Source organism: Canis lupus, chromosome 26 (assembly GCF_048164855.1).
Source record: "Canis lupus baileyi chromosome 26, mCanLup2.hap1, whole genome shotgun sequence".
NCBI classification, from domain to species: domain Eukaryota; kingdom Metazoa; phylum Chordata; class Mammalia; order Carnivora; family Canidae; genus Canis; species Canis lupus.
Window position 1 is genome coordinate 29,227,352 of NC_132863.1, and position 24,940 is coordinate 29,252,291.

The 24,940-nt window shown below is 43.5% G+C and overlaps 1 protein-coding gene across 1 annotated transcript in view; it reads left to right on the forward strand.

The window, feature by feature from the left end:
* ACTR5 (actin related protein 5) overlaps positions 1 to 22,438 on the forward strand; it is a 36,464-nt gene extending 14,026 nt beyond the window's left edge. The window contains exons 6-10 of the mRNA XM_072801873.1: positions 3,634 to 3,750; positions 4,491 to 4,630; positions 5,826 to 5,958; positions 10,446 to 10,689; positions 20,746 to 22,438. Coding sequence (XP_072657974.1) covers positions 3,634 to 3,750; positions 4,491 to 4,630; positions 5,826 to 5,958; positions 10,446 to 10,689; positions 20,746 to 20,765 — 654 coding nt within the window. The 3' untranslated portion in view covers positions 20,766 to 22,438. The remainder of the gene's footprint in view (positions 1 to 3,633; positions 3,751 to 4,490; positions 4,631 to 5,825; positions 5,959 to 10,445; positions 10,690 to 20,745) is intronic.
* The last annotated feature ends 2,502 nt before the right edge of the window (positions 22,439 to 24,940 follow it).

The following is a 24,940-nucleotide window of genomic DNA, read 5'->3' on the forward strand; positions in this document are numbered from 1 at the left end:
AAGGAGGCTGAGATTCAGGGGAGTAGAGGAATTTGCCCAAGGTTTCACAGCTACAGGTAGTGCAGCTGAGGTTCAGACCCAGGCCATCCAAGTGCAGATTCACTCTGGTCCCATGAGGGTCCCACAAGGGTCCCACAGAGGCCCCACGGAGGCCCCATGGAGGCCCCACAAAGGCTATCCTGAAAGGCAGAGGCTGGAGGTAATGCCTTTGGTTTGAGTGCCTTATCTTTAGAGTCTCTGTGGGACTTAAGATGAAATTTGCCAGGACCCTGCTATGGAAGGACCTAGTATTGCATGGGGAAGGCCACTCCTTAGAATTCTGAGGGTGGAGGAAAAGCCAGGGTAAGAGACCGAGGAAGAGCTGAAAGAGCAGCAGCGTTACTGGGAGCATCGTAAGAGCTTGGGTGGTGGGCTCAGCCTAGAGTGGGTGATGACACTGGAGCGTGGAAGGACAGGAGGAAAGGTAAAGAGGTGGGGTGCAGGATAAATAGGCAGTGGGCTTTCTGAAGCATCTGAGGCCATCTGCTAAGAACTGCCAGTGGTGACTAAAAGTGGGAGCTGCGGAGAAGTGCTGGGAGGGCTTGCAGACACCTGCTCTGGGGAATGCACAAGGAAGCCGAAGAGGATGGCAGGCCCTCCAGCAGCAGCCTGGGGCTTTCTCCACTCCTGCTCACAAGAAGTGTATTTCACTTATCTGTTGCTGTGTGGAAAAACTACTCTAAACTTAGTAGCATAAAATGATGACCATTGTGTTGTGCTCCCAAATATGATGGGTCAGGAATTCAGAGTGTAGTAGGGATCTCTGCTCTGTGACACTTGGGGCCTCATCTGGGAAGACTTGAACAGCTAGGGACTGGGATCCCTGGAGGGCTTTTCACTTAGCTGGCATCTGGGTTGGGATGACTCCAAGGCCATGCTTAGCAGGATGCTGGACCTGAGCACCCATGTGGGGTCTGTCTATGTGCCTTGGACTTCTCAGCATGGTAACTGGCTTCTAGGAGGGAGCTCCCCAAGAGAGAGTAGCCAGAGAGCCAGTGTTTCAGAGGTCAAGGTGAAGGGAGCTGTGTGGCCTTTTATGACCTCACATAGGAAGTCACATGATACCACTTGTGTCAGCTCTAATGGTTGGAGTCTCACAGGTCCCTGCTAAGATTTGAGGGGAGGAAATAAGCCCCATCCCTTTGTGGGGAGTGTCAAAATCCCCTGGAGGAAGAGCATGTAGGATGGAAGATACCGTTGTCATGGTTTTTGAAAAATACAGCCTGCCTCAGAGCAGAAGAGGAATGAGCCTATGGGTGGGATCCTACCCTTTAGGATCTGAGAGTGGCTGTTGGAGCAGCACAGCGGTAGAGTAGGATTGGAGGGTGGCAGCTATGATCAGGCTCCCGGGTGGGTAGAGGAAGCTGTGAATGCACAAGGGAGGTCATCCCTGGGAGAGGTCAGGAGTGGAGGTTGGGATAGAAGATGAGTCAGACCGAGGTATAGGGAGTAGAGCAGTAGGTAGGAGGTAACTCTGGAGCCTAGGGCTAGCCTTTACTCATTATTCGGAGAAAGGATCCACAAGTATTGCCTGTAGTTATTTTAAATACACAAGTGACATATGTGTGCCTCCAACCTGGTATTGTAACAGTTAAGGGACCAGAATGAGTGCCTAGTTGAAAGAAGGAAGAAGTGTTCACTTGTCACCCCACCACTGCCCTAGGGGTATGCCCTAGGAGGAGGAGGAAATATGCTCAGACTATACCATTGTGACATTAAATAAATCTTTGGTTGCCATTGAGAGCTGGACTGATGTGACCCCAAAGCCTCCCTTCTTTCTGTAACACCACAGTGCTCCTGGTTGCCAGTTGCCCTGGATGACGAGCCACCAAATGAGGGAGAACTTTCATGATCTGTTTCTGATCCTCTCTTGGGACTCCTGAGTTTAGTGCTGAGTTAGAACAGGCCCAAGCATTCCCAGGGTTGTGGCTTCTTTCTGGGAGATCAGAGTCTTCCAGACTAGACTGCAGACCTCCAGGGGAATGTCTTCTCATGTGCTTCGCAGCCCGTCCTGGGGTAGAGAAGCCTGCCATTTCGCTCAGCTGGCCTTGCTGCTGCTTGTAAAATCTTTTGTTCTCCTGTTCACTGTGACCTCAGATCTTTTCCATACTCGCAGAGCCCAGTTGTCCTGCTGCACTCAGACTCACGATGTCTAGAAGTTTAGCTTGAGGCAGGTCCAAGACTTTGGAGCTAAACCGTCTGTCTTGGGCCAAGCTTCCAACACTTAGTAGTGTGATGTGATCTTGGGCAAGTGCTGATCCTCTGTGGAGCCCATTTCCTCACACCTGAAGCATAGTAGTCATCTCCACAGGGAGGATTGTGCAAGTATCAGGTTTTCTGCTCCTGAATTGGATGCAGTATTCAGATGGCTCTCACCTCCTTCCCTGAAAGCAAAGTCCATGGATTCTTGCCTCCCAGCCTACCTTCTTCTCTCCTTAAGTTACCTACTTCCAAACTAGTTCTTCTCTTTCTGTTCTCTAGTCTCAGATGAAATGTTCCCCGTCCTTTCCAGGGTTCACCCTCTCCTTAAATTTGGTAGAATTCTTTATATTGAACAGAATTTAGGATACATTATCCCTCATTCTATAAGCCATATATGCATGTAACTGTTCTGGTGGGTGTGCACCGCAGGAGTGTTGAAGGGCATTCCCTTAAGAGTGAGTTTGAGGGATGCCTGAGTGACTCAGTCGGCTGAGTGTTCAACTCTTGATTTTGGCTCAGGTCATAATCTCAGGGTCCTGAGATTGAGCCCTGCATCAGGCTCTACACACCATGGAGCCTGCTTGGGATTCTCTGTCCCTCTGCGCCTCCCTGCTCCTGTGCACTCTCTGTCTCTTTAAAAATTAAAAAAAAACAAAAAACAACAAAAAAAAACACCTTTAAAAAAAGTGAGTTTGAATGCTAATTTACATTGGCAATATATGTGGCAATGTTCTAGAGAAGTGTACTTAAGTGCTCTGAATTATATTGGTAATTTGTGCACTTCATAGATTTCCAAGGGTAAGGCTGACCTCAGAGGGCTTGTACCCCACGCAGGGACCTCCCTTCAGCATGCCAGGTGGATAGTACCGAGTCAGCTTGCGTCCTCCCCAAGACCTTCTCGTAAGACAGTCCTTTTTACAACAGCTGTCATTGTTAGAGCATTCTTCCATGGAATTTCTTCCTGTAACTTCTCCCCCTTGAGTCCAGAAGGTGAAACTCCTCTGCCTTTCACATGGCAGAATGACAGATGGCTAGAGATGTCACCTAGAACCACACTACCCCTGCTCAGATTCTCTTGTTCAGGTCAAAATTACAGTATGTCCTAAGTCCGGTGTTGGGGGTTCTGCCAGCGTGAGTTGAATCCACTTAGGTTCACTGTGGCTGAAGAGGAAAGCCCATTGTGCTGGGTGCCAGAGTCGCAAAGCTCTCTGCTGCCTCGGGAGCTTTTAGTCTTTTTTTTTTTTTTAATAGTTTAGAAAAATTTTAATAATTTTTACACAAACTTCGAGGACATTGAGCAAAACACCAATTCTTGTTCGTGACTGTGAACTGATAGAGTGAAGGCCTTCTTAAATTACAGGTGCTGTTTTGTTCTGTTTCTTCTGTTCTTAGACCCCTGACCTAGAGCAGCTGGAGCCATCTCTGGAAGATGTGGAAAGCATCAATGATTTTGAACCCTTGTTTTCAGAGGAAACCCCTGAAGTGGAGAAGCCAGTCACCACTGTCCAGGTTGGGTTCCTGTAGCCTGCACCATGTTTCTGCTTTGAAACCATTGATAAAAACAACTAGTCTGGTCTAGTCTGCTTCTTTAGGAATATTTTTGCAAACAAACAAACAAACAAACAAAATCCAGTTTTATTTTCTAGAATGTTGGTGGGCTAGGGTACTAATACTAAAACATCTGAAGTCAGGGCTTTTCTTATTGATTGAGGTTCCAGCACTAAGATTGTGAACCTGTGGGAAACAGTCTGCCTTGGAAGAAATATTTTGGCAAGTAATTGAGGACTTTAGACCTGAAGCCTAGCTTTAATGGTTTCATTTATATTTAAGCCAGGGTAATTATGCTTAGTCCCCATTTGGGCCTAAGTTTCTGTCATTGCAAATGGCAATCAGACAGACTGACCTGAGTCTGAGACTCACTGGGGAGAGTGCTTTCTCTGCTGTGTAGCGACTGGGCTGCACTGTGCTGGCTGGAGGTTTGGTCTTGCAGTGCTGGTCCTTTCCACTGCTCTTCTTCTGATATCTCTTTCCCTGTAATGCAGAGACCATTTCATCATGCAAAGTTGAAGGTATTTGTAATACAGAGGTGGGAGAAAGACCGAAAATGGGATTATCCTATCAGGAGAGTTAGGGAGAGGTTATTCTGGCAGGAACAAAGAACAGAAGCTATGTTGGAATAAGAAATACTGGCAACTAGAATATTTGTCACTGTGGCCTAAAAATATCTTCTAAACCTTGGGTTTTTAAAGCCCGTGTTTAACTTGGCAGCCTATCATCAGCTGTTTGTTGGGACAGAAAGAATTCGAGCTCCAGAAATTATCTTCCAGCCGTCCCTCATAGGGGAAGAGCAGGCTGGGATAGCAGAGACCCTTCAGTACATCCTGGACAGGTGAGATTAAACCTCCTTTTCCTTCCATCTTCCAGAACCATTTCCTTGGATTTGACACTGAATGGTAGATGAGATGGTTGGGCATTTGAAAATCTGTTTCATGCCCTCCTTTTCATTGACTTGCTGTGTTCTGATAGTATTCTTTAACTTTCCCCAGCCCTGGCATGTCACAGGGGCTCTGTAATTCTTTTCTGAAAATGTAAATGCTCAGTTGATTTGAGGAGCTTTAAGAAATTCTTTGATGTTTAAGCAATACAGTAATGTACATGCATTGGTTTTCATATAAACCTTTACATTATCGAAGACTAGTGATTTTTAAGTACCCTTAAAATTTGCAGAGCTTATGAGTTTTTTTCCTCTTTGCCGACATTATATTTAAGAGTTTGTACTTCTATAAACTGCTCCTTTCCCATCCCATTTATATAGGCATTTTTCCTGCAGTGTGAGTTTTCATAATTCAAGCTGGACAAGTGGAGAGCATGATTTGTAGTTTCCTGGCTGCTGTTGATTGAAACAGAATGAAAACTGGCACCTAGCAAGGAAGAAAAGCTATTGTGGCCACTTCGAGTGGCTTTGAGCTTTGTCTCAATGGGAAAGTACTCAAACATGTATAAGTTAAAGCTGTTATTTTTTAAAAAAAGAAAAAAGAAAAAAACGCAGGTGGAGGGATGGGTCAGCAAAAGTAAGGCAGGACTTTTTGGGGTAATGGAAATATCTGTATTTTGATTGTAGTCATTACCTTTGTCAGACTTTATCAGAATGTTTGGAAATCAGTCCTCCATAAAGTCAGTTCTTTTAAAAAGTGTGTTAAGAGGCATAAAACTTGTAATCCTACTAAGGAAGTGAATTCTGCAAAATCGTAAATGACAAATGGAAGTTTTGTGGGTTTTTTTTTTAAGATTTATTTATATATTTTAAAAGATGGGGAGGGGCAAAGGCAGAGGGAAAGAGAATCTCAAGCAGGCTCCATCCCCAGCATGGAGCCTGATGTAGAGCTCAGTCTCATGACCTGAGTTGAGTTGAGAGTTGGATGCTTAACTGACTGAGCTGCCTGGTGCCCCAGGAAGTTTTTAAAAACACTTTATGTGCAGATTTCTGTTTTTTGGCAAGACCTTACATTTCTTACATTTCTACATTGGCATTCTCTGATCCTACGTTGGTAAGACTATGCCAGAAGGAATCATCTCTCTCCTAGATACTCAAAGGATGTTCAGGACTTGCTGGTTCAGAACGTTTTCCTCACCGGTGGAAACATGATGTACCCTGGGATGAAAAGTAGAATTGAGAAGGAGTTGTTGGAGATGAGGCCCTTCCAGTCTGCTTTTAAGGTACTGCTTGCTCATATAACCAGCTGTTTTGTAAATAGCATTAGTTATTCGTTTTCTGATTGCAAAAGTCATAAATATGGTGTAGGGGAGGGAAATTACTTCTAGTTCCATCATCCAGAAATATCTACTGTTAACATTTTTTGGGTTTTTTCTGGTCTTTGATATGTGTTGAATTTTTAAAGCAGAATGGGAATCATGTTTTATGTATTTCTCTGTTGTTGTTTTTTAACTGAAAAAAGACATGCATCTAATAAAATTTGGGGACTACAAGGAGTACACACTGAAGAGTAGTCATTCTCTTCGCCCCCCCTCCATTCTACAGGCAAAGCTTCTCTTGTGCAGATTCTTTGTATATGAGTGTAACCTGCCTGTAACCTGCATTTCCTTAAATCGCCATGAGCGTTTTCCCATGTCATTATTTTTTCAAAATACTTTTTTTTTCCCTGAATGGTGTTTATGCCCCATAGTGTATCTCCCAAATCTCTGATCACTAGGAGACATGGTCTGAGCCCCCATAGAGGACAGGCACCTTGCAGCTGCTAAGATGCCTAGTCACAGCCCTTAGCTGCAGGGAATTTACTACCTGAGGGGCAGCAGCCAATTAAATAGACCGTGATATTCCAGAACATGATGGACATCCATGCACGGGCATCTGCCTGTCTTGGAGTTCAGGAGGGGTTCAGACCTGAGTCCCTAGGATGAGAAAGTGTGTGCCATGTAGACGGTGTGGAGTGGGGTGGGATGGAGGGAGCATTCCAGAGAGGGACCTAGCATGAGCAAAGGTTCAGGGACCAGAAGCCTGCTGAGGGACTGAGGTACAGTGGAGTGTGGCTGGAGCATAGGGCCGCTAAAGAGGAGTGGAGGGGGGTGCGGTGGAGAGGTCAGCAGGGCCCATACATCCTGCTGAGGCTGATCTTGGTTTCCTGCTGTATGATGTATTTATTACACATTCACGGCATGGTCTTTGGGCTCTGGTCCTGACTCCATTACCACTCTTACTGAATTTTGCCAGGCCTTTGTTTTGTCAGTGGTGCAAAGGGATAATCAGAGCTCCTGTGACCAGGATTCACTGTGCTAGTGCAGGTCTAGTGCTCAGCATAGGGCCTGTACAAAGTGCACACTTAAGATGTGAGCTGTTGTATAGAGTAGGAACCTAGGACCACCCCAGGTTCCATGATTTGCTAGGAGGACTCACAGGAATCATATACACACACACACACACACACACACACTACATAATCACGTATCATACTTGTATATAATCATGCTCATGGCTATGACTTGAAAGGAGACAAAGCAAAATCAGTAAAGAAAAGGTGTATGGCGTGAAGTCAGGGGAAAGCGGATAATGAGCTCTGGGAGTCCTTACCCAGTGGAGTCACACAGGACATAGCAGTGAGCCGTGACAACACATGTGAAATGTCAACAATCAGGGAAGCTCATTAGAGACTCAGTGCCCAGGGTTTTTATTGAGGGCTGATCATTTAGGTACCCCCTGCCTGGCACATATCCAAATTCTAGACTCACAGAAGGAAGCTGGTGTTCAGCATAAACTACATTATTTGTCTAAACATCAGGAGAGTGAGCTGCTCTTACCAGTCAGGATGGAAGCCCCCCTGAAATCCAAGTTTGAATGTGCCAGCCAAGGACAGCCTCGTGAGCAGTTAGGCCTGCAGGTTAACTCTTTCTTGCACAGCTCTTGTTACTGTTAGGCCCCATGACACCATAAAGGAGTCTAAGCAGGGGAATCATTTTGTTTAGTTTGAATTTTAGGAAGCTGTTTTTGACTTGTGGAAAATAGGGTATCAGGTATCTATGTGAAATATCAGAAGCAGGAGGTCAGTTAGGACGCAGCTCCCAGGTTTCAGGATGGAGTCCTCATTCCACCAGTTGCAGCGTCTCCTATGATCTGACCTTGAATTACTCCAGCATCACCTCTCATCACTTCCCCTTCCACCCTGTACTTTGTTCCCCAATACATCATGTTTCCTTGCCTCAGGGCATTTGCACCTGCTGGTTCCCTTTGCCTGGAATCCTCTTCCCAGCTTGATACTCATGTCTCTCATGGCTGGCTTAGATGTCACATCTGCCAGAAGCCTTCCCTGTCCTTCCCTGTATTCCTTACACACCTCTATTAGGGAGGACAGACTGTCTTGTGAATTGTGCCCCAGGTCTTGGTTCAGTGTCACTGGGTGGCTATGCAGGAAATATGCAGTAGGTTTTGGGAGAGGACAGGAAGGAGTTGATGTGGCAGAGATTAGGGGAGTGAAGTTGTAAGAACTGAATAACAGGTTGGATTTAGGGAGAAAAGTGTGGGACCCAAGACCATTCCTACGCTCTAGGTTGTCCCGCAACTGGTGGGACAAATACAGCATTCCTTAGACTAGGAAATGGGAGATGAAGAGAAGGCTCGTGGGTGGAGAATGAGTTCCACTTCTGAGGCGGGTTGAGTTGGATTTCCAGTGGGATGCCCAGGAAGCAATGACTCATAGCCAGCTGCTGAGTGCTGGAGAGAGGAAAGCAGAAGGGTGGACTCAGATCCCCCAGCACAAACTGTGTTGTCAGTGGGCACCGTTTGGAGGATAGAGATGTCCATGATTAGGCCTTACATAACATCAGCATTTAAGGTCTTGGGAGGGTGGGGGTAACCATGAAGGAGGCTGAGGAAGAGAGGCAGGAGGAGGGCCAGACCCTGTGGGGGGTGGTGGTGACGGTACAGAAAGTGAGTGCAGGTGCGCGCTGGCAAACTTGACTTGTGATGACATAACACATCATATTATTGGATGTTTAAGATCTATTGCTTGATCATCGCGAAAGCCCTTCCTGTGAATTACTTTGTGAACATTAGCTGTAGGAATGCTGCCAGATTGCTCTTTGCTGCTGTCCTTTAGCTGGTTCAGCCTCATGTGGCACCGCCCCAGCTTCCGTGGCTTCCACTTTTGCTGCTCCTTTGCAGCTATGATGTGATAAGTATGCGTCATGCCAGAATTAACCCTTGATACTCACTCAACATTTAGGTTATGTATTCAGCAGCTCAAGTGTGAGCCATTTAAGATCTTGAGATGGTACTTGAACATACTTTAAGTTTCTCTTGGTTTCTTATTTAAGGAGCAAAACATTTTAATATTCAATTATAATAGTGTTTTAAAAGTTAACAAAGAATAATCTCAACATAAGCACAAAAAAAACCCCAGCAAAACATTAAAAAATGTTACTAAAATCTCAGACAAGTTAAGTAGGCCAAAATGAGGATAGAAAAAAAAGCAAAACACTTGTAGTTCAGCCACTGTGAGTTACATATAAACTTTTGGTTCATTTTCTTCTCTTGTATTTGATTTTAGCTTAAAAAAAAAAAAAAAAAGGAGAGATTGTTGATGGCTTATTTGTGACCTGTATTTTTGTTTTACTTTTCAAAATTTTTTTTCTTTGCCAGTAGGTATATGTCCAAAGCCTTTTTTGTATGGCTGTATAGTATTTCATTATTTTATTCCATTATCTTACTGGTTTTTCAGTGGTAATAATGCTAGCTACCATTTATTGAATACTTAGTCTGTGCCAGGAGTATCACACTGCTTCACACTCATTCTCTCCTGCTCCAGCCAGAGCATAAGGGCTCTTGTGACCCTAATTTACTGACGCTCTTTTATCACAAGTATGTCCCATGTCAGCCCAGTCAATCTTCTGACTTTTGTGTTTGTCTGCTTCATCCTCCATCTGTGCATGCTGATTCTACTTTATGTCACCTCCCTGTTACTTCAGAGAGTTCTCAAACTACCATTCCAACCTGGAAATCCTGTGGTTGGGGAGGGAGGTAAGAAGGAGCAGGGAGTCAGGTGGCGACACAGGAAGCCTAACTGGAGCTCCAGAGGATGTTCCTGCTCTGGTCAGGTCAGCCGAGTTGAGGGGCTCCCACGGGGCTGCTGACTGTGGCCTCACTCTGACAGTAAGCAGTGGAAACAGCACTGGCAGCGTCCTGGAGAATGCCTGGGCCATCCTCTCTGCTTTTCACTCCTGACTTTTCTTGTCCACCACGGCCAGAACCACCTTGTATCAGCCTCTGCTTCCCTCTGCTCACAGAGTGGGTGTCAGGGTGAGAAACCCTTTCTTCCACCTGGAGTGCTGGCTCTGCTTCCTTTCTCCATGTGGCAGCTTATGGCAGTTTGTGGTCGACAGTGTGGGAACAGGAGGGGCAGCTGGGCCTTTGTTGCCCCATTGTGGCAGGTCCAGTGTTGGTGAACTAGCTGGCAGCCGTTGATTGTGTGAGGTCGAGTCTGCTGCATTTTGCATTCTTGTGTGCTCTCTTGTAGAGTCTGCAGCTTCCCCACCCAGCTGTATTTGGAGGGTGCGGGCAGTTCCGCACCGGGGCCCCCACATGTGTGTATTTCTGGTGATACCACATAGGGGGTTGCAGCTGAGCCTGCTAAATAGTCACTCCATGAGCCCTAGGGTTGGAGATGGCCCTCTGCTGAGTGCTGTTTGTGTTTCAGGTCCAGCTTGCCTCCAACCCTGTGCTGGACGCCTGGTATGGCGCTCGGGACTGGGCCTTGGACCATCTGGACAACGATGAAGTGTGGATCACCAGGAAAGAGTATGAAGAGAAGGGAGGAGAGTACCTCAAGGAGCACTGTGCATCCAACATCTACGTCCCCATCCGTCTGCCCAAGCAGGCCTCCCGCTTCTCAGACACGCAGGCCCCTGGCAAAGGCTCGGGGGCCAGTGGAGGCAGTGCTGGTGAGCAGGCATAGTAGATGCCCTCTGGGACCTGGGGCCTCGGCCAGTGTGACGGACGGTGGCTGTGCTAGCTGGCTCTGCCCTGAGCCAGCTGGTAGCACTGGGCGACAAGGTGGATTTCTCCTGGGGAGAATAGTTACGGGACACTGGGAGTTTCCTTTTGGAAGTGTGTTCACTTGGGGGTTCCTGCAGTGAAGAGACTTGAAATGGCTTTCTGGTATTGTTCCTGAACCAAGGACGAACTGTGGCATCAGCTTCCTGCAGCAGTAAATGAAGACCGTGTAGGACAAGGATGTACAAAACGTAAAAAGTTTATTTCTTTATTTAAAAAGTTCTTTAAAAGAATCCTTCAAAACGGATATTGTCAGTGTAGATATTCTTCTGACTTTATTCAGAAATCATGTGACTGCCCAGCAGATGGAGGACTTTCACAGGTGTATAAACAAAAGATAGTGTTAATGTGACAAAAGCAGTTGCCCACGAAATCTCAGGAGCTGGAAATGTTTTCCTTCTATCATTTCCTCTTAAAATAGGTAAAAAGGGCCTAGAGAAGGTGACCAAATGGCAGAGTTTCTCCATCAGGGACCTGCATAGGTCCACTTCTGAATGGGCAGAAATGAGGCCTTTGCCCAATTTTTGTTCATACTTTCTATGCTGGAAACTTTTCCACCACATGAGGCCTTCCTACAGATTTTTCTTTCAATGTCCACAAGTTTGTTGGCTGCTTAACTTTCTTGGGCCTTTCAGAAGAATGAAACAAGTCAGGAAAAGGTGAATTCTGTAGCTGCCTCAGTGTTGCCATAATCTTATATTCCCTGTGCCCTTGCAGCATCATCTTAAATGGACAAATGACCCCTCTCTTTTATAGAGATTGCTCAGTGTGAATTTTAACTCTGAAACATTCCTGGTAATTGAGCCCAGAGGCCCCTGAGACGCTAGTGTCTGTCCCAGAATCTGTCCATTTAAATCCTATGGAGCCTCTAGCCCATCCTTCCGATGAGGCCCCCTCAGGACCTGTTGGCTCATGCAGTGTACTAGGGGCTATCACCTGGATCTGCAGCCCTCGGGTTAGAAACTAAAGGCTTGGAGTGGGCAGTGGTGGTGCAGAAGGTAGAAGACTCAAGCCAACCCAGGGTCTCCCAGAGGATTGCCAGTGAGCCACTGGCCATGTATAGCAGGGCCCAGGTACTAAGGAGACTTTGATAGGCATGTGCTGTTATGAAAAAAGAATAGTTGCCAAGAAGAAGGCAGGACCAACCTCCACATGAGGGAGGTTTTCATATCCTGTTCCCAGGAAGAGGAGCACACTGACTTCTGGTAGGCCTGGAGGTCCCTCCCTCTCCCATTGTCAACAGTTTTAACAGCCTGAGCGACATAGTGAAATCAGCGTGGTCAGGGAGGCCGAGCCCTGGTGGCAAGGCCCCTGGGTGAGCAGGTAAGCCCAGACATGGTTAAGCTGGGCCTACCGGAACTGAGGAGGTGTGGGGCTGCAGTGAAGGGCAGGCTGAGGGGCTTGGGCTCTCCAGTTGCATCTTTCACTCCTCACATTAAGTATACCGTGACCTTTCACAGCCGCCTTACGGGTTACCGTGGCTTTTCTGAAGGAAGCTGCCCCACTCTCCCTAGCATGCCGAGCAGGCATATGCCATCCGTGCATTCCCTCAGCTTTGCACAGACCACCAGCAGAACACTCACCACAAGCCTGGGCTTTGTCTCTCCCCCAGGACTGTTGCCTTAAACTGAAGTGTTCTGAAGAGCAGGAAGTGTTCCATTCAGTGTAGAGTATCTACAGCTGAGTGCTGGACCTGGAGGGTGCTGAGGGCTCACAGGATTTTTAATGGATGACTAAATCTATGACCAGAGAACATTTGAGAATAGTCTGATTGTCTACTCTGTTGAGAAGAACAGATCAAGAGTCCATGCTGAGGACTTCCTCTCAACCGGGGAGCCCTATTCATTGAGGCATCTGATGTTCCTGGGTAGGTGGGCCATGACTGCATGCAGCTGAATGTTCTGGGGGCGGCTGTGAAGGAACAGACTCCTGTATCCCAGCTTCGGGCTCTCGTGGCAGGAGGAGATAGCCTGAGGAAGGGACTGTCCTGTGTCTCTAGGACCAACTAGCTCTGGATTTGAGTTAGGGCAGCTCTCAAAGTTGGGCAGCCACAAAGAGTGATTGAGCCCCCCGCCCGGGCTAAGATGGTGGTAGGGATACCCTGACTGTTTCCTGCTTATGCTGCCTCTGCCTCCTGGTGGCATCTCTGGAAATAAGCAGTTTTGCCAAAGGAACAGAGCAGGTAAAAATAAAAGGAAGTGGCACAAGAGTGTAGTTAAGTGTTCAGAGATGTGCAGACAAGGCTAAACCAAGAAATGGAGATTTAGACAAATGTAACTTGCAAAGATTATTTTATGCCTACCTAAGGGATTAAGTGAATAAAGTGACATCTATCATTAATAGAACTTTGCCATTAGATTGTCACCAGAAAATTAGAGAATGAGAGGGTGCCAGAGGATTCAGAAGTGTAGGCAGAGCCTGGCTGTGTACAGAGTACATTCTCCTTTCCTTCTGGGCCCATGGCTGCACTACATTTCCCAGCCTCCCTTGTGGTTGTTATCAGGGCCATCTGAGTTTGGCTGGTGGAATATGGGCAGAAGTTCGCCCATTGTTTCCAGGGCTGGCTTCAGTAAACCTCCCCTAAGAGCCCTCTTCTTCCTCCTTCCCTGACTGTGGGCTGAATGGAGAGCCATCTAAGGCCCACGAGGAGTGCAGAGCCACAAAGTGGAAGGAACCAAGTTCCTAAATGACTGCCTGGAGCAGCGGCCCTGCAAATTCTTCCCCTGTGAGGAAGTAAACTCTCACTGTGTTAAGCTGCAGAGCGCTCAGGCCTTATCTACTATAGCAACTAGCATTATTCCAGCAAAAACTTTAGGTTACAAATAAAAATGTCATCAACTTCGTGTTAAACAGGGAAAAAAATAAAAATATGAAACTAGGAGAATAATGTGACAGATAGTGATTCTTTCATTTAGAAAATGAGAATGACCATCACTTTTATCCTGTAGGAGGATTAATGAGATAATGAATAAAATCACCTAAGGATTTCTACCAACATGGCAGACTTCTGATTTAGAAGACCCCCTGCCCCCAACCTGCTACAAAGCTAGGCAAAAAGTTAAAGTATAACTATACAAAAAGTTGTAATGCTGAACCCGAAAGAGAAAATTCTAGCTATCATAGGAAATGATAGAAATCAGAAATAAATACAAAAATCGTGGCTGGAGTGGTAACCACAGTACGCACTGAGGGAAACCAGAGCTTTCAGGCTGAGATGAGCCCTAGGGATGGACAGGGACTACTGAGCCCTGGGAAGTCCCACAGGCAGACTGACCTGCTCCTTGTTTTCTCTTTCTGTTCCCTTCCTTCCATGACATCTCTATTCCCCCAATTCCGCTTATGTCTGTGAGCATCCACTAAGACCCAGGTACTCTTCCCTTGTGCCTCATGCCCACCAGGGCTCCTCTTCCTTTCCTAGGCCCAGGGAGCCCTGTGAAATTCAGTCGTTCCAGAGGCCCAGAAGCCATTTCCCATAGCACACATTTTTACTGACCAAAGTCACCATGAGGGCAGGGTGAGTCTGTGCTATAGGGAAAGTCAAGGTGATGCGGTGGGTTGAATTGTGTCCTGAGATGATATGTCCAGGTGGTAACCCAGTGTCTCTAAATGTGACCTTATTAGGAAATAGGTTCTTTGTAAATGGAATTAAGGATCTGGACGTGAGATCAGCCTGGTAGGGTGGGCCCTCAATCCAATGGCTGGTATCCTTATAAAATAAATGACACAGGAAAGAAAGCAATGGAGAGGCAGAGGCTGGAGTAAGGCAGCCACAAGCCAGGGAATGCCAGGAGCCACCAGAAGCTAGAAGAGGCAAGGAAGGATTCTCCCCTAGTGCCTTCATGGGGGGAGTATGACCCAGATGATACCTTGATTTGGTATCCAGGACTGTGAGTAAATTTCTGTTGCTTTAGGTACTGTGTTTGTGGTCATTTGTTATATACACAAATGTCTAGGTCGAGTCTGGGAAGGAATCTGGGTATGGGTAGGAAATTTTTAAGCCATAAAGAAGCAGAGAACTTGCCTACAAGATGGAGGAGTCCTAGCAATGGCAGGACCAAGATAACAACCAACATCTATCATGGGGCAAGCTGGCATTGGCAATGAAGGATAGGGAGGTGGGGTTTGGGAAGTGCACAGGACCAGAGCTGAAGGTCCTGGAGAGGCGCCCCTTCTGGGGATAAGAGAGGCCCTAGGCAGTCCGAGGTGGTGTATGGGGAAGCATGGAAGGGGCTGGCACTGGAGGTTTATTACAGCAACAGAAGATCACAGGAAGCTGGACCATCCAAAGGTGCTAAATACTGGAGAATCTACCTCACTGCTGCACCAGGAGGGGGAGCTTAGAGAGACTTAGAGACCAACTAAAATACTCTCCCTGCCCTGCTCCTCACCTATATCCTGCTAATAGGTGCTCAGGTAAACTTAACATGCCTAAATATGAAGAGTAATAAAAACAGCATCCTAAAGGGGATATTGCAAGATAAAACTAAAATCGGAAAATTTAAAGTCAAACTTGTTAGCAGGAAACACAGGAGGATAAAAGACAGAAAAAAATTGTAATGCAGCATTCCAACACAAAATAATTAGACAAGCAAATGCAGTTGTGAGGACACCACAAAACAAAAGCTTCGAGTAAAAATGACCAAGCAGATGTGAAATGAGAACTGAGAGGACCCAGGAAAAGAAACTGAATATAAAAGAAAAATGATCTCAGAAATCTAAATCCAAGATGCACAAAGGGGAGATACAGTCAACTGGAAAGAAAAAGGAAAAACAAAGTGAAAGAAAATAAGAGAAAGTTACAGATAAGGAAGAAGAGGCACAAGAAATCTAATCAAGTTGGACATAGTTGAAAATTCGGTATATTGAATTTTATATTGTAAAGGAAAAAAAACAATGGAATAAAAATTCATATTTCAGTGGTAATTTGGTAATACTTTCCTCCGAGAGAGAAAATGCTCTGAATACAAATACGGTAAAGACACACTGTGTATGCACTTGGGAAGAGAGACTCAGAAGTGTCAACTCTAAGAAGATCCTAGGCAAATAAATCCTCTGGGCTTCTAGGCAAAAAGACACAATGGCTTACAGTATCAAGAAAAACTAGATGTCATCAGACTTTCTGACAGCACTCTGTGTAATTTAATACTAGAAAGTTGACCAAAGAAATTGAATTATGAAAAAACAAAAACGGTAGAATAAACTTACTTGAAAAAAAAATTTAAGAAACCTGCTAGAAAAAGGCCAACAACAGTTTAAAACTACTAGAAAGAATAGGGAAAGAGCAAATACATGAAATAATAAGGAATTACTAAAACAAGAAAAATCATTACTTTCTACAGTTCTTTGCAAATACATTTGAAAATATAGATAAAATTTATCATTTTTTAGGAAAATGGAATGTACCAGTACTGACCTGACAGGAATCGAGTCCTGGCTCCAGATGCTTTCACCCAGAAATGACACAACACATGTGCTCTGATTTCATTGGCCAAAGCAAGTCATTTAGCTGTGTGTGATTTCTTAGCATTCTGTGTTACCTCCTCTAACTAGTTATATCTTTATGTAATTTTTTTTTGTGATTGCTCTAGAAGTTACATTATGCATCCTTTATTTATTGTATGGATTCTATAATACTTCACATACAATGTAAGAATGTTGCCACATATAACTCCATTTTTCACTTTGGGGATTTGCTATTGGTATGTGCTTTACTGTCACAAACCCCATAACACATTTTTAATTTTTAAAATGTGGTTAGTAGTCTTTTGGAGAAATCTAAAAAGATCATCTTTTACCTGCACATTGATTCTTTCTGGTCAAGAACGTGGGAGTGGGAGGAGAACATTTTCTTGGCATTAGTTCTGGCACATTCTCCTCATACTAACAGGATGGGGGAGGGGCTTCCCTCTGGCCTGTGCCTAGCCAAACAGCCTTTTGGAAACCTTCCAGAGGAAATGCAGTGGGTTCTCCCTGGAGCCTTACTGCAAATTGGACAAGAATTGTCTGGAAGATGAATTCACCTGCTTGGCTTTTTCTAGCCTGCGTAACATTTCGATGAAAACCTGGCTGGGAGTAGGCTATATTGGATCCTACCAGCCCTCTCCCAGCCTGGGCAACCATCTGGAGATTGCCTGGGAGTCAAGGTGATGGGTATTTTCTCAGTCTAGACAAAATTCTGCAAACTCTAACTTTAGTTGTGGGAGGAGGAGTTTACCTGCTGATCATTCCCCAGCTCAGGACACCAGTAGTATTTTGGACTGGGTTTCATAGAAGTATTGTTAAATCTAGAAGGGTTTATAATTGGGTCAGCAAAATCCATGCCCTGATCACTGTTCATAGTAAAGGACATTCCGAGAGTATGAACTAAGGAAGTCCTTTTGTTGATAGATTCTGTCGGTCTTTGTCATAGGCATGTCTCTGCCATTGTGAGGAGGTACACCCAATTGCTTAAAATATACAAATAATAATCTGAATAAAACTGACCAGAAAATTTACAAAGGCCCCCAAGGAGGAGGTAGATCTGCCCTCTTCTTGACAGCTTTCCCCACATTCTGAGTCTGACTATAGGGAAGTTCTTACAAGATCATTGAGGAACACTGGGAAATTTGGGGACCTGCCAACTATACCCAGTTAATCCTGACATCCTCTCTGTGTGTGCCAAGCCATGGGTTCTGGAAACAGGATGAACAAACAGACCCTTTGGTGCCTCAAAGTGGTGCCCCCACTTTGGGGGTACACCAAAGAAGACATGGAATGCAAAACATCCCAAAGGTTCTTTGAATTTGGGGCCAATTCTGAGGGAAGGACCAAAATCAAAAGAGCTTCTAGAAGAGCCTGCTTGGGTGAAGAAGATGAGAACAGGAGGGGGTGGCTGGGGAAGATGAAGGTGAAGCTCCGCCCCTTGTGAGCTCTGAGAGCAGTCAGGTGATTTTTGAATGAATGTGCTTTTATTTTCCTCATTCTGAGTTCCCAGGCCTGCTCTTTTCACTTGCTGCTATCTAACAGGATTCCAGGGCTTGGCCTTGAGAATAGAGAGCCTCCTTATTGGCAATTTCTAGTGAAGAGAATCTCAGAAAAGGAGGAAGTGTTCCCTCTTACCCTGAAAATTTGGAAAAGCAGACACTCTCTGGAGAGCAGCAGAAAGCTGTTTCAAAGAGCCTATTCCTGGGATGCCTGGGTGATTCAGCAGTTGAGCATCTACCTTCGCTCAGGGTGTGTTCCTGGGATCCAGGACCGAGTCCCACATCGGACTCCCTGTGGGGAGACTTTTCTCTCTGCCTATGTCTCTGCCTTTCTCTCATGAATAAAAAAATCTTAAAAAAAAAAAAGCCTGTTCCCTTAAAATATGGGATTCTCATCCTGCTCTGATTTTAGCTGCAAGTGTTATTTGTAACAAAGGACTTTAAAAAAAAAAAAAGTTTATTTATTTGAAAGAGAGAGAAAGCATGAGCAGGAGAGGCAGAGGGAGAGGGAGAGAGAATCTCAAGCAGACTCCATGCGCTGAGCCCAGAGCCTGACTTGGGGCTGGATCTGATAACCATGAGGTTATGACCTGAGCCAAAACCAAGAGTTGGATGCCTAACTGATTGAGCCACCCAGACACCCCTGTAACAGAACACTCTTTAAAGTTGTCTGGGTTTTACAGAAATACAATCATGTGCTATAAGAAAAAAGAAATCTTTTAAAAAAGTGATATCTTTAAAATTAAAAAAATTAATCAGTAGCTTTGCTTAATTATATATTGCCCAAGTGATAACATTTCATTTACATTTCTGTTTTAAAAATAAAGGTATAGCCCTTTGTCCATTGTCTGTATTGGCCAGAGGAGCTTTGCAATTTACCTCTTCTTCTTTCTCCTGTCACTATGACTTTAAATTAACAATACACAATACAATGTACAAAATTGTGCATTTGGCTTTGGAATTGTATGTATGTTATTTGCAATTATAAAACAAAGTTTTACTCAAAGTAAGAGCACAATCCTTAAAAATCAAAAGCAAAGTGAAAGAAGTGAACCTAATTATCAGGTTGGTAGCTTACTTACACAGAGGTCTTATTTTAAGTCTTGAATGAGGTGACTTTAATAAGGTGATATTATTTTAAGTGACTTTTTTCACAATAGTGAGGAAAAAAACCAGTAGTTGAATGTACATCTTTCGTGGGATATAGTCTAAGAACAAAAAAGGACTGTAAAAACATCTTGCTGTTTCAGCAATTATGGCATTGGTAATGGCTATTCTGAAGATATAAATGTGTGTGTGTGTATATATATATGCAAATAATTCTGTTAATGTTGCTAGAAACCAGGATTTCCAGCATAAGAGACAAGATATAAAAATATAAAATCAGGGGTGCCTAAGTGGCTCAGTTACACGTCCAACCCTTGATTTTGGCTTAGGTCATGCCAGGGTAGTGAGATCTGTGCATCAGCTCTGTGCTGGGCATGGAGCCTACTTAAGATTCTCTTTCCCACTCCCTCTGCTCCTCACCACGCCCCTCTCCCACTGTGTGCTATTTCTTTGTCTAAATAAAAAATATATATGTATACATATAAAACCAAAAATTAAAAGTTCTGCAATCCTAAATTTGAATCATAAGTATCAGTATGAGCACATGATGTATTTTCTCTCTAAAAGTATTAATTTCTTAGCTGAAATATGATCTGGAAATAATATCCCAGTATCAAGGAACACCCCTAGTGTGGCTTTTTATTAACCATTTCTCATTAAAAGGAACCAGGGCTCTTTGGAGAAATGGCTGCTTCCATCTCTGGGGCAGGAAAGATGAACCTGGCCTACCTTGTTGCATCAGAAAGCAAGGAAACTATCAAAGACTCCCAAAGACTCCTGGGATCATATTGAAAGAAGGAGCCAACTTGAAGTGGCTCCCACTGGCTGAGGAATGAGATCATTGGAGCGTCAGAAAGAACAAAAATGGGGGCACCTGGTGACTCAGTCGATTAGGCATCTGCCTTTGGCTCCGGTCGTGATCCGGCGTCCTGGGATCAAGCCCAGGGTCAGCCTTCCAGCTCGGCAAAGAGTCTGCTGCTCCCTCTCCCTCTGCCGCTCTCCCTGCTCATTCTCTCTCTCTCTTTCTCTCTCTCTCTCTCCCCCTCCCTCTCTTTCTCTCTCAAATAAAATCTTAAAAAAGAAGAAATTAAAAAATTAAGGGTTCAAGCACATCAGATATGAAAATCCATGAATTCATCATTGGTTGCCTTTGGAGAAACCAGCTCATAATTCTGCAAATGATATAAAGTGAAAGAAGTGAGCATTGATTCAGCCTTGTACCAACTGCATCCCATGGTAAACAAATAAATGGTAAGAGAATTCTTCTTTATGGAAGACTTCTAGCTAATCTATGAAGAAAGAATGATAGAATACCATCATTGTCTAACTCCTGACAATGGCAAGAGGCCATGATCACCAACCCCTGCTAAAACCCATTGGGTGAAAAGCTGAAGGTATCTTTATAATGGACGGATATTATGTGCCTTCTGACGTGATGCAATATAACATCTTGAACACCATCCATGAAGTACTCTTAACAAAAAATTTTTAATCTGAATCTAGTCAGGCCCCCAGATTTGACTGCCAGTTTCCTGGAAATACTGGGAGCAGAGAAGCATTGTATAAATTAAGGTCCCAACAGGAAGCAGATGGTGAACTCTGATTAGGGAAATTCCAAGCGGGGTTATTTATCCAGGTGAAGGCAGTGTGGAAAGAATTAATGGAATGAGAGGCAGAGAAGCCTTCCCCAGAAGAAAGAAGAATTACCAGAACCTGGAAAGGGAGGGAGTTGTGTCTTGAGAGGAACAGTTACCTTCGGCCAAGAAGCACAGCCAACCCAATGTAGCCTTGCAGGTAAGGGGCCAGGAAAATGATGACTCTGACTTCACTCTTTTCCCTCCTTCCCACTCCCCCCCGGGGCTCCCTATTGGCCAGACCCTGGAGCCAGAGGGTGATGGAACCTGGAGATGCCATCTACGTGGGTCAACCTCCAGGAGCAAAGACCAGCGTGGAGAAGAGTGGAAGGAGGACCTGAAGGGGGCAAGTAAGTAAAATTGGTCACAAACATGCTAACACCATGGGGATGCAATCAGCAAAATCCGGAATTCAGAGAACTCTCCAGGACAAACAATCTTCTTCTTCTTTTTTTTAATTCCACCAAATAAATTGCAAAGATGGGGGGAAAAAAAGAGGCTGGGGTGGGGGGAACCTATAAATTAACTTTCCTCCTGCCCCAACAAATAAACTGCAAAGGGGGTAAAAGGAAGACCCGTGAACTAAAAGACACTTGAAACCAAACACAGATACGAAGTTTGGACCTCGTTCAGATCCTGATTGTAATGAATCAACTGTTAAACAAAATAAACTTCTGAAAAAAATCTGGGAAATGTGACCATTGGATATTTGATGATATGAGAATTATTGATAAGTTTTTATTTTCTGATGTACTTGTTATGCCAAGAGAGGGGTGGGGAGGCTTATCGGAGGTACATACTGAAGTATTTGCAGATGAAATGATGTGTCTGGGATTTGCTCCAGAGTAATCAAGTGGGAGGGAGGTACAGAGGAAAAGTTGCCAACTGTTAGGTGGGGAGGAATAGGTACACCGGTTCATTATACCTCTGTCTCTACTTTTGCATGTGTTTGAAGTTTCCCATTTAAAAAATTAGAGTCATAGTACTCTCATCTAGCCTTTTTTTGTTTGTTCTGTAGCAATATGTCTTAGATATTATGCAACCTCACTGCATATGGAGTGGCTTCTCATCTTTGAAAAATGTATGTGCATATGTGTCTGTCACAAACATGATAAACAACTCCATGAGTATGTGATCTGCATATCCATGACCTAGATATATGCTATTTCCACAAATAGTAGCAGACCATACACAGTATAACATATCTTGGAGATCACACCACATCAATATAAAGAGAACTTCTACATTCTTTTTTTTTCTTTGTTCTTATGTCTTATGGATAAGGCATTCACAAGATTCTGAAAAACCACCCTCCAGTCCTTTGTTTTTTTATAGTAAGAAACGTGAGAAGAATTACAACCATTTTCCTGTAATGGGTGTTTGTCATTTGACTTGTTGGGTGTTTTTTTCATGCAGAATTCTTTATGGTCTCAAATCAAGCAATCTTTTAAAATTGCTTTTTGAGTTTTATCTCATACTTAGAAAAGCCTTACTCTGAGATAATGAAAAAAATCTTATGTTTTCTTTCCATACACTTAATTCTCTTAAACCTTTTATTTAGAAAGATTTTATTTACTTATTTGACAGAGAGAGAGAGGGAGGGAGTGGGAGGGAGAGAGAATCTGAAGCGGACTCTATGCTGAGCGCAGAGTCCAACACGGTGCTGTGCTTGGAATTCCAGGAGATTACGCCGGGAGCTGAAACCAAGAGTCTGAATGCTTAGATGAGCCATCCAGGCACCCCTCTTTTAAATCTTTCTTGTAAAAAAAGTAATGTAAATAATGGCATAAAATTTAAGTGTACAACCTAGTAACGTTATAAAATGAGCCCATGTAATCACGGTGGTCAAGAAACTAAATATTGCTTTTCTGTGTTCCCTCCCCAGAAACCCCCACTATCATCTTTCCTGATTAAAATCTGCTGCTTTACAAACATTATATGGTCTCATTCATTTGGGGGATATAAAAAGTAGTGAAAGGGAATAAAGGGAAAAAGGGAAAAAATGAATGGGAAATACCAGAAAGGGAGACAGAACATGAAAGACTCCTAACTCTGGGAAACGAACTAGGGGTGGTGGAAGGGGAGGTGGGCGGGGGGTGGGGGTGATTGGGTGACGGGCACTGAGGGGGGCACTTGATGGGATGAGCACTGGGTGTTATTCTATATGTTGGCAAATTGAACACCAATAAAAAATAAATTTATATAAAAAAAATCTCCGTTGCCCTGGTAAGAAAGCACTGTACAAATTCCTAGAATATTCCTTTTGGTGTTCTTCATAGTTTTACCACCCAATTCTGCATCCCTGAACACGGTCTTTAAGATCTATCCCTGTTACATGTGATTCTGTATTCATGCCCATTGTTCTGTAGTGTTTTACTGATGCCTGTACCATGATTTATTTATCCATTTGGAATTCATGTTGGTATAGGTTTATGGTAGAGCTCCAGCTGAATTACTTTTCAGATAACTAGCCAGTTGTACCAACAGTATTTATTAAGTAATCCATCTTTTCTCCACTGATTTAAATGCCACCTTTATTATTTATTAAATGACCTTATATTTTTTGGTCTAGTTCCAGACTCACTCATCTGCTCTATTCATCTCTCTGCCTATTTCTGAATTCATAATGAACTATTACTCTCACTTTGTTATACACTTTCAAATGCAGCAGAGTCTGTCTCTCCAGAGTTCTCTCTCTTTCTTTTTTTAATGACTTATTTTTTCATATTCCTGCATGCTCCTTGGAATCAGTGAAGTTCTAGAATAATCCTGTTGGAATATTTGTTTGCATCCCATTAAAATAATGGATTAAACAATGAAAGATGGGATCTTTTCTTTATTGAATCTTCTAGCCCCAAATGGAAAAGTGCCTTTTTCCTTTATTCAGGTCTTCATGTCACACAATAGACTTCAGAAGTTTTATTCATGTATTTCCTGCACATTTTTTTTGTGAGGTAAAACTCATTCATTCAAACATTTGAGTAGTATTCCATGATGTTTCATGATTTGTTTATTTATTTAGCCCACTTCTGGTGGCATTTGAATAGATCTGTTTCTAAATTTATTCTGTTACAAATAATGCTGCAGTAAATATCCTTGCACATAGCACAGGCGTATTTGGAAAGGATTTACTCTGTAAGCAAAATTGCTAGACCAAAGGATGTAATTTTTTTTTGGACCACAGGATATTTTAAATGTTGGCAGATATTATAAAATTACTGTCCAAAATGATACCAATTTACACTCTTTCTATAGGTATCCACCCATTTTCCACACTTTGATAGTCATCCTGCATATTTACAACTTTAAAATCCTTTTCTAGTGTTCAGGAAATTATATTTCATTGTGGTTTTAATGAATACTTCTTTGATTTCTGGTCATTTGTATTTCTTCTGAGCATTCCCCATTCATATCCTTTACCTGGTTTGACAGGGATATACATCTTTTTCATATGGATTTTGTGTATTCTTTTTATTTTGCGTGTATACCTTTTATTTTATTAAAGTATGAAACATTTAGTTCTTCTTCACCATCTGGCATTATAGTTTCCTAATTTTCTCCATAAAGAGCTTATGCAGGTTTTTTATTCTGAGACACCTCTTAGGTTTTATTGCTATTGTAAATGGCATCTTTTTTAAGAGGATATTTTCTAGTTGTTTGTTGCTGGTTTATAGCAGCAGCATTGATTTGTATCACTCATGTCTGTTTAGTGATACTATATCTCACAGTCCCGAAGAGCTCTCTTACTAGTAGCATGACCTGTATGAGGATCTGTTGGATTTTTAAATGTAGAAAATCATAGACATTTTTAGTGTCATGTTGTCAACAAGTAATTAAGCAAGTCTTGCAAGGTCTTAGAATCCAGAAAGTGGGGAGAGGGACACGGAACTGCGGAGGCTGGAGGAAAGTGTGAAAGCAGGACAAGGAATAATTTGTCAAGAGGGACAGAGGAGCTGGGCAGACCAGGAAGCCTGGAGGTGTGTGGGGAACGGAGGGTGGAGAAATGAGGGTTTGTGTAAGTGTTTCCAGCAATTGTGTTTCTGTATTCCCTTCATGATGTTTGCAAAATAAAAGTTATTTGTAACATTTTTGGGAAACTGTACCATGCTGCCTGACTACAGCAATGTTATGAGACGGGATGTTTGAATCCTGGCTCATACCTTCTGTGGACTTGCACAGAGCAAGCGTGAGCAAAGGAACTAAAGAAGAAAGAAAACAGGAAGAATGCTCTATTAACATAATAGAATAAACAGCTGGGCTGCAAACATGCAACACTGGCCATTCTAATGAAAGAATAGTATGCTATCCTGAAAAAAGAATACAGTGATAAACATATATCAAATAAAGTTAAAAATCTATAAAGTCCTTGATATTAAGTGGAGGATGATAGAGAAAAGGTAAAATAATAATAATAATAATACATTTATTATTATATT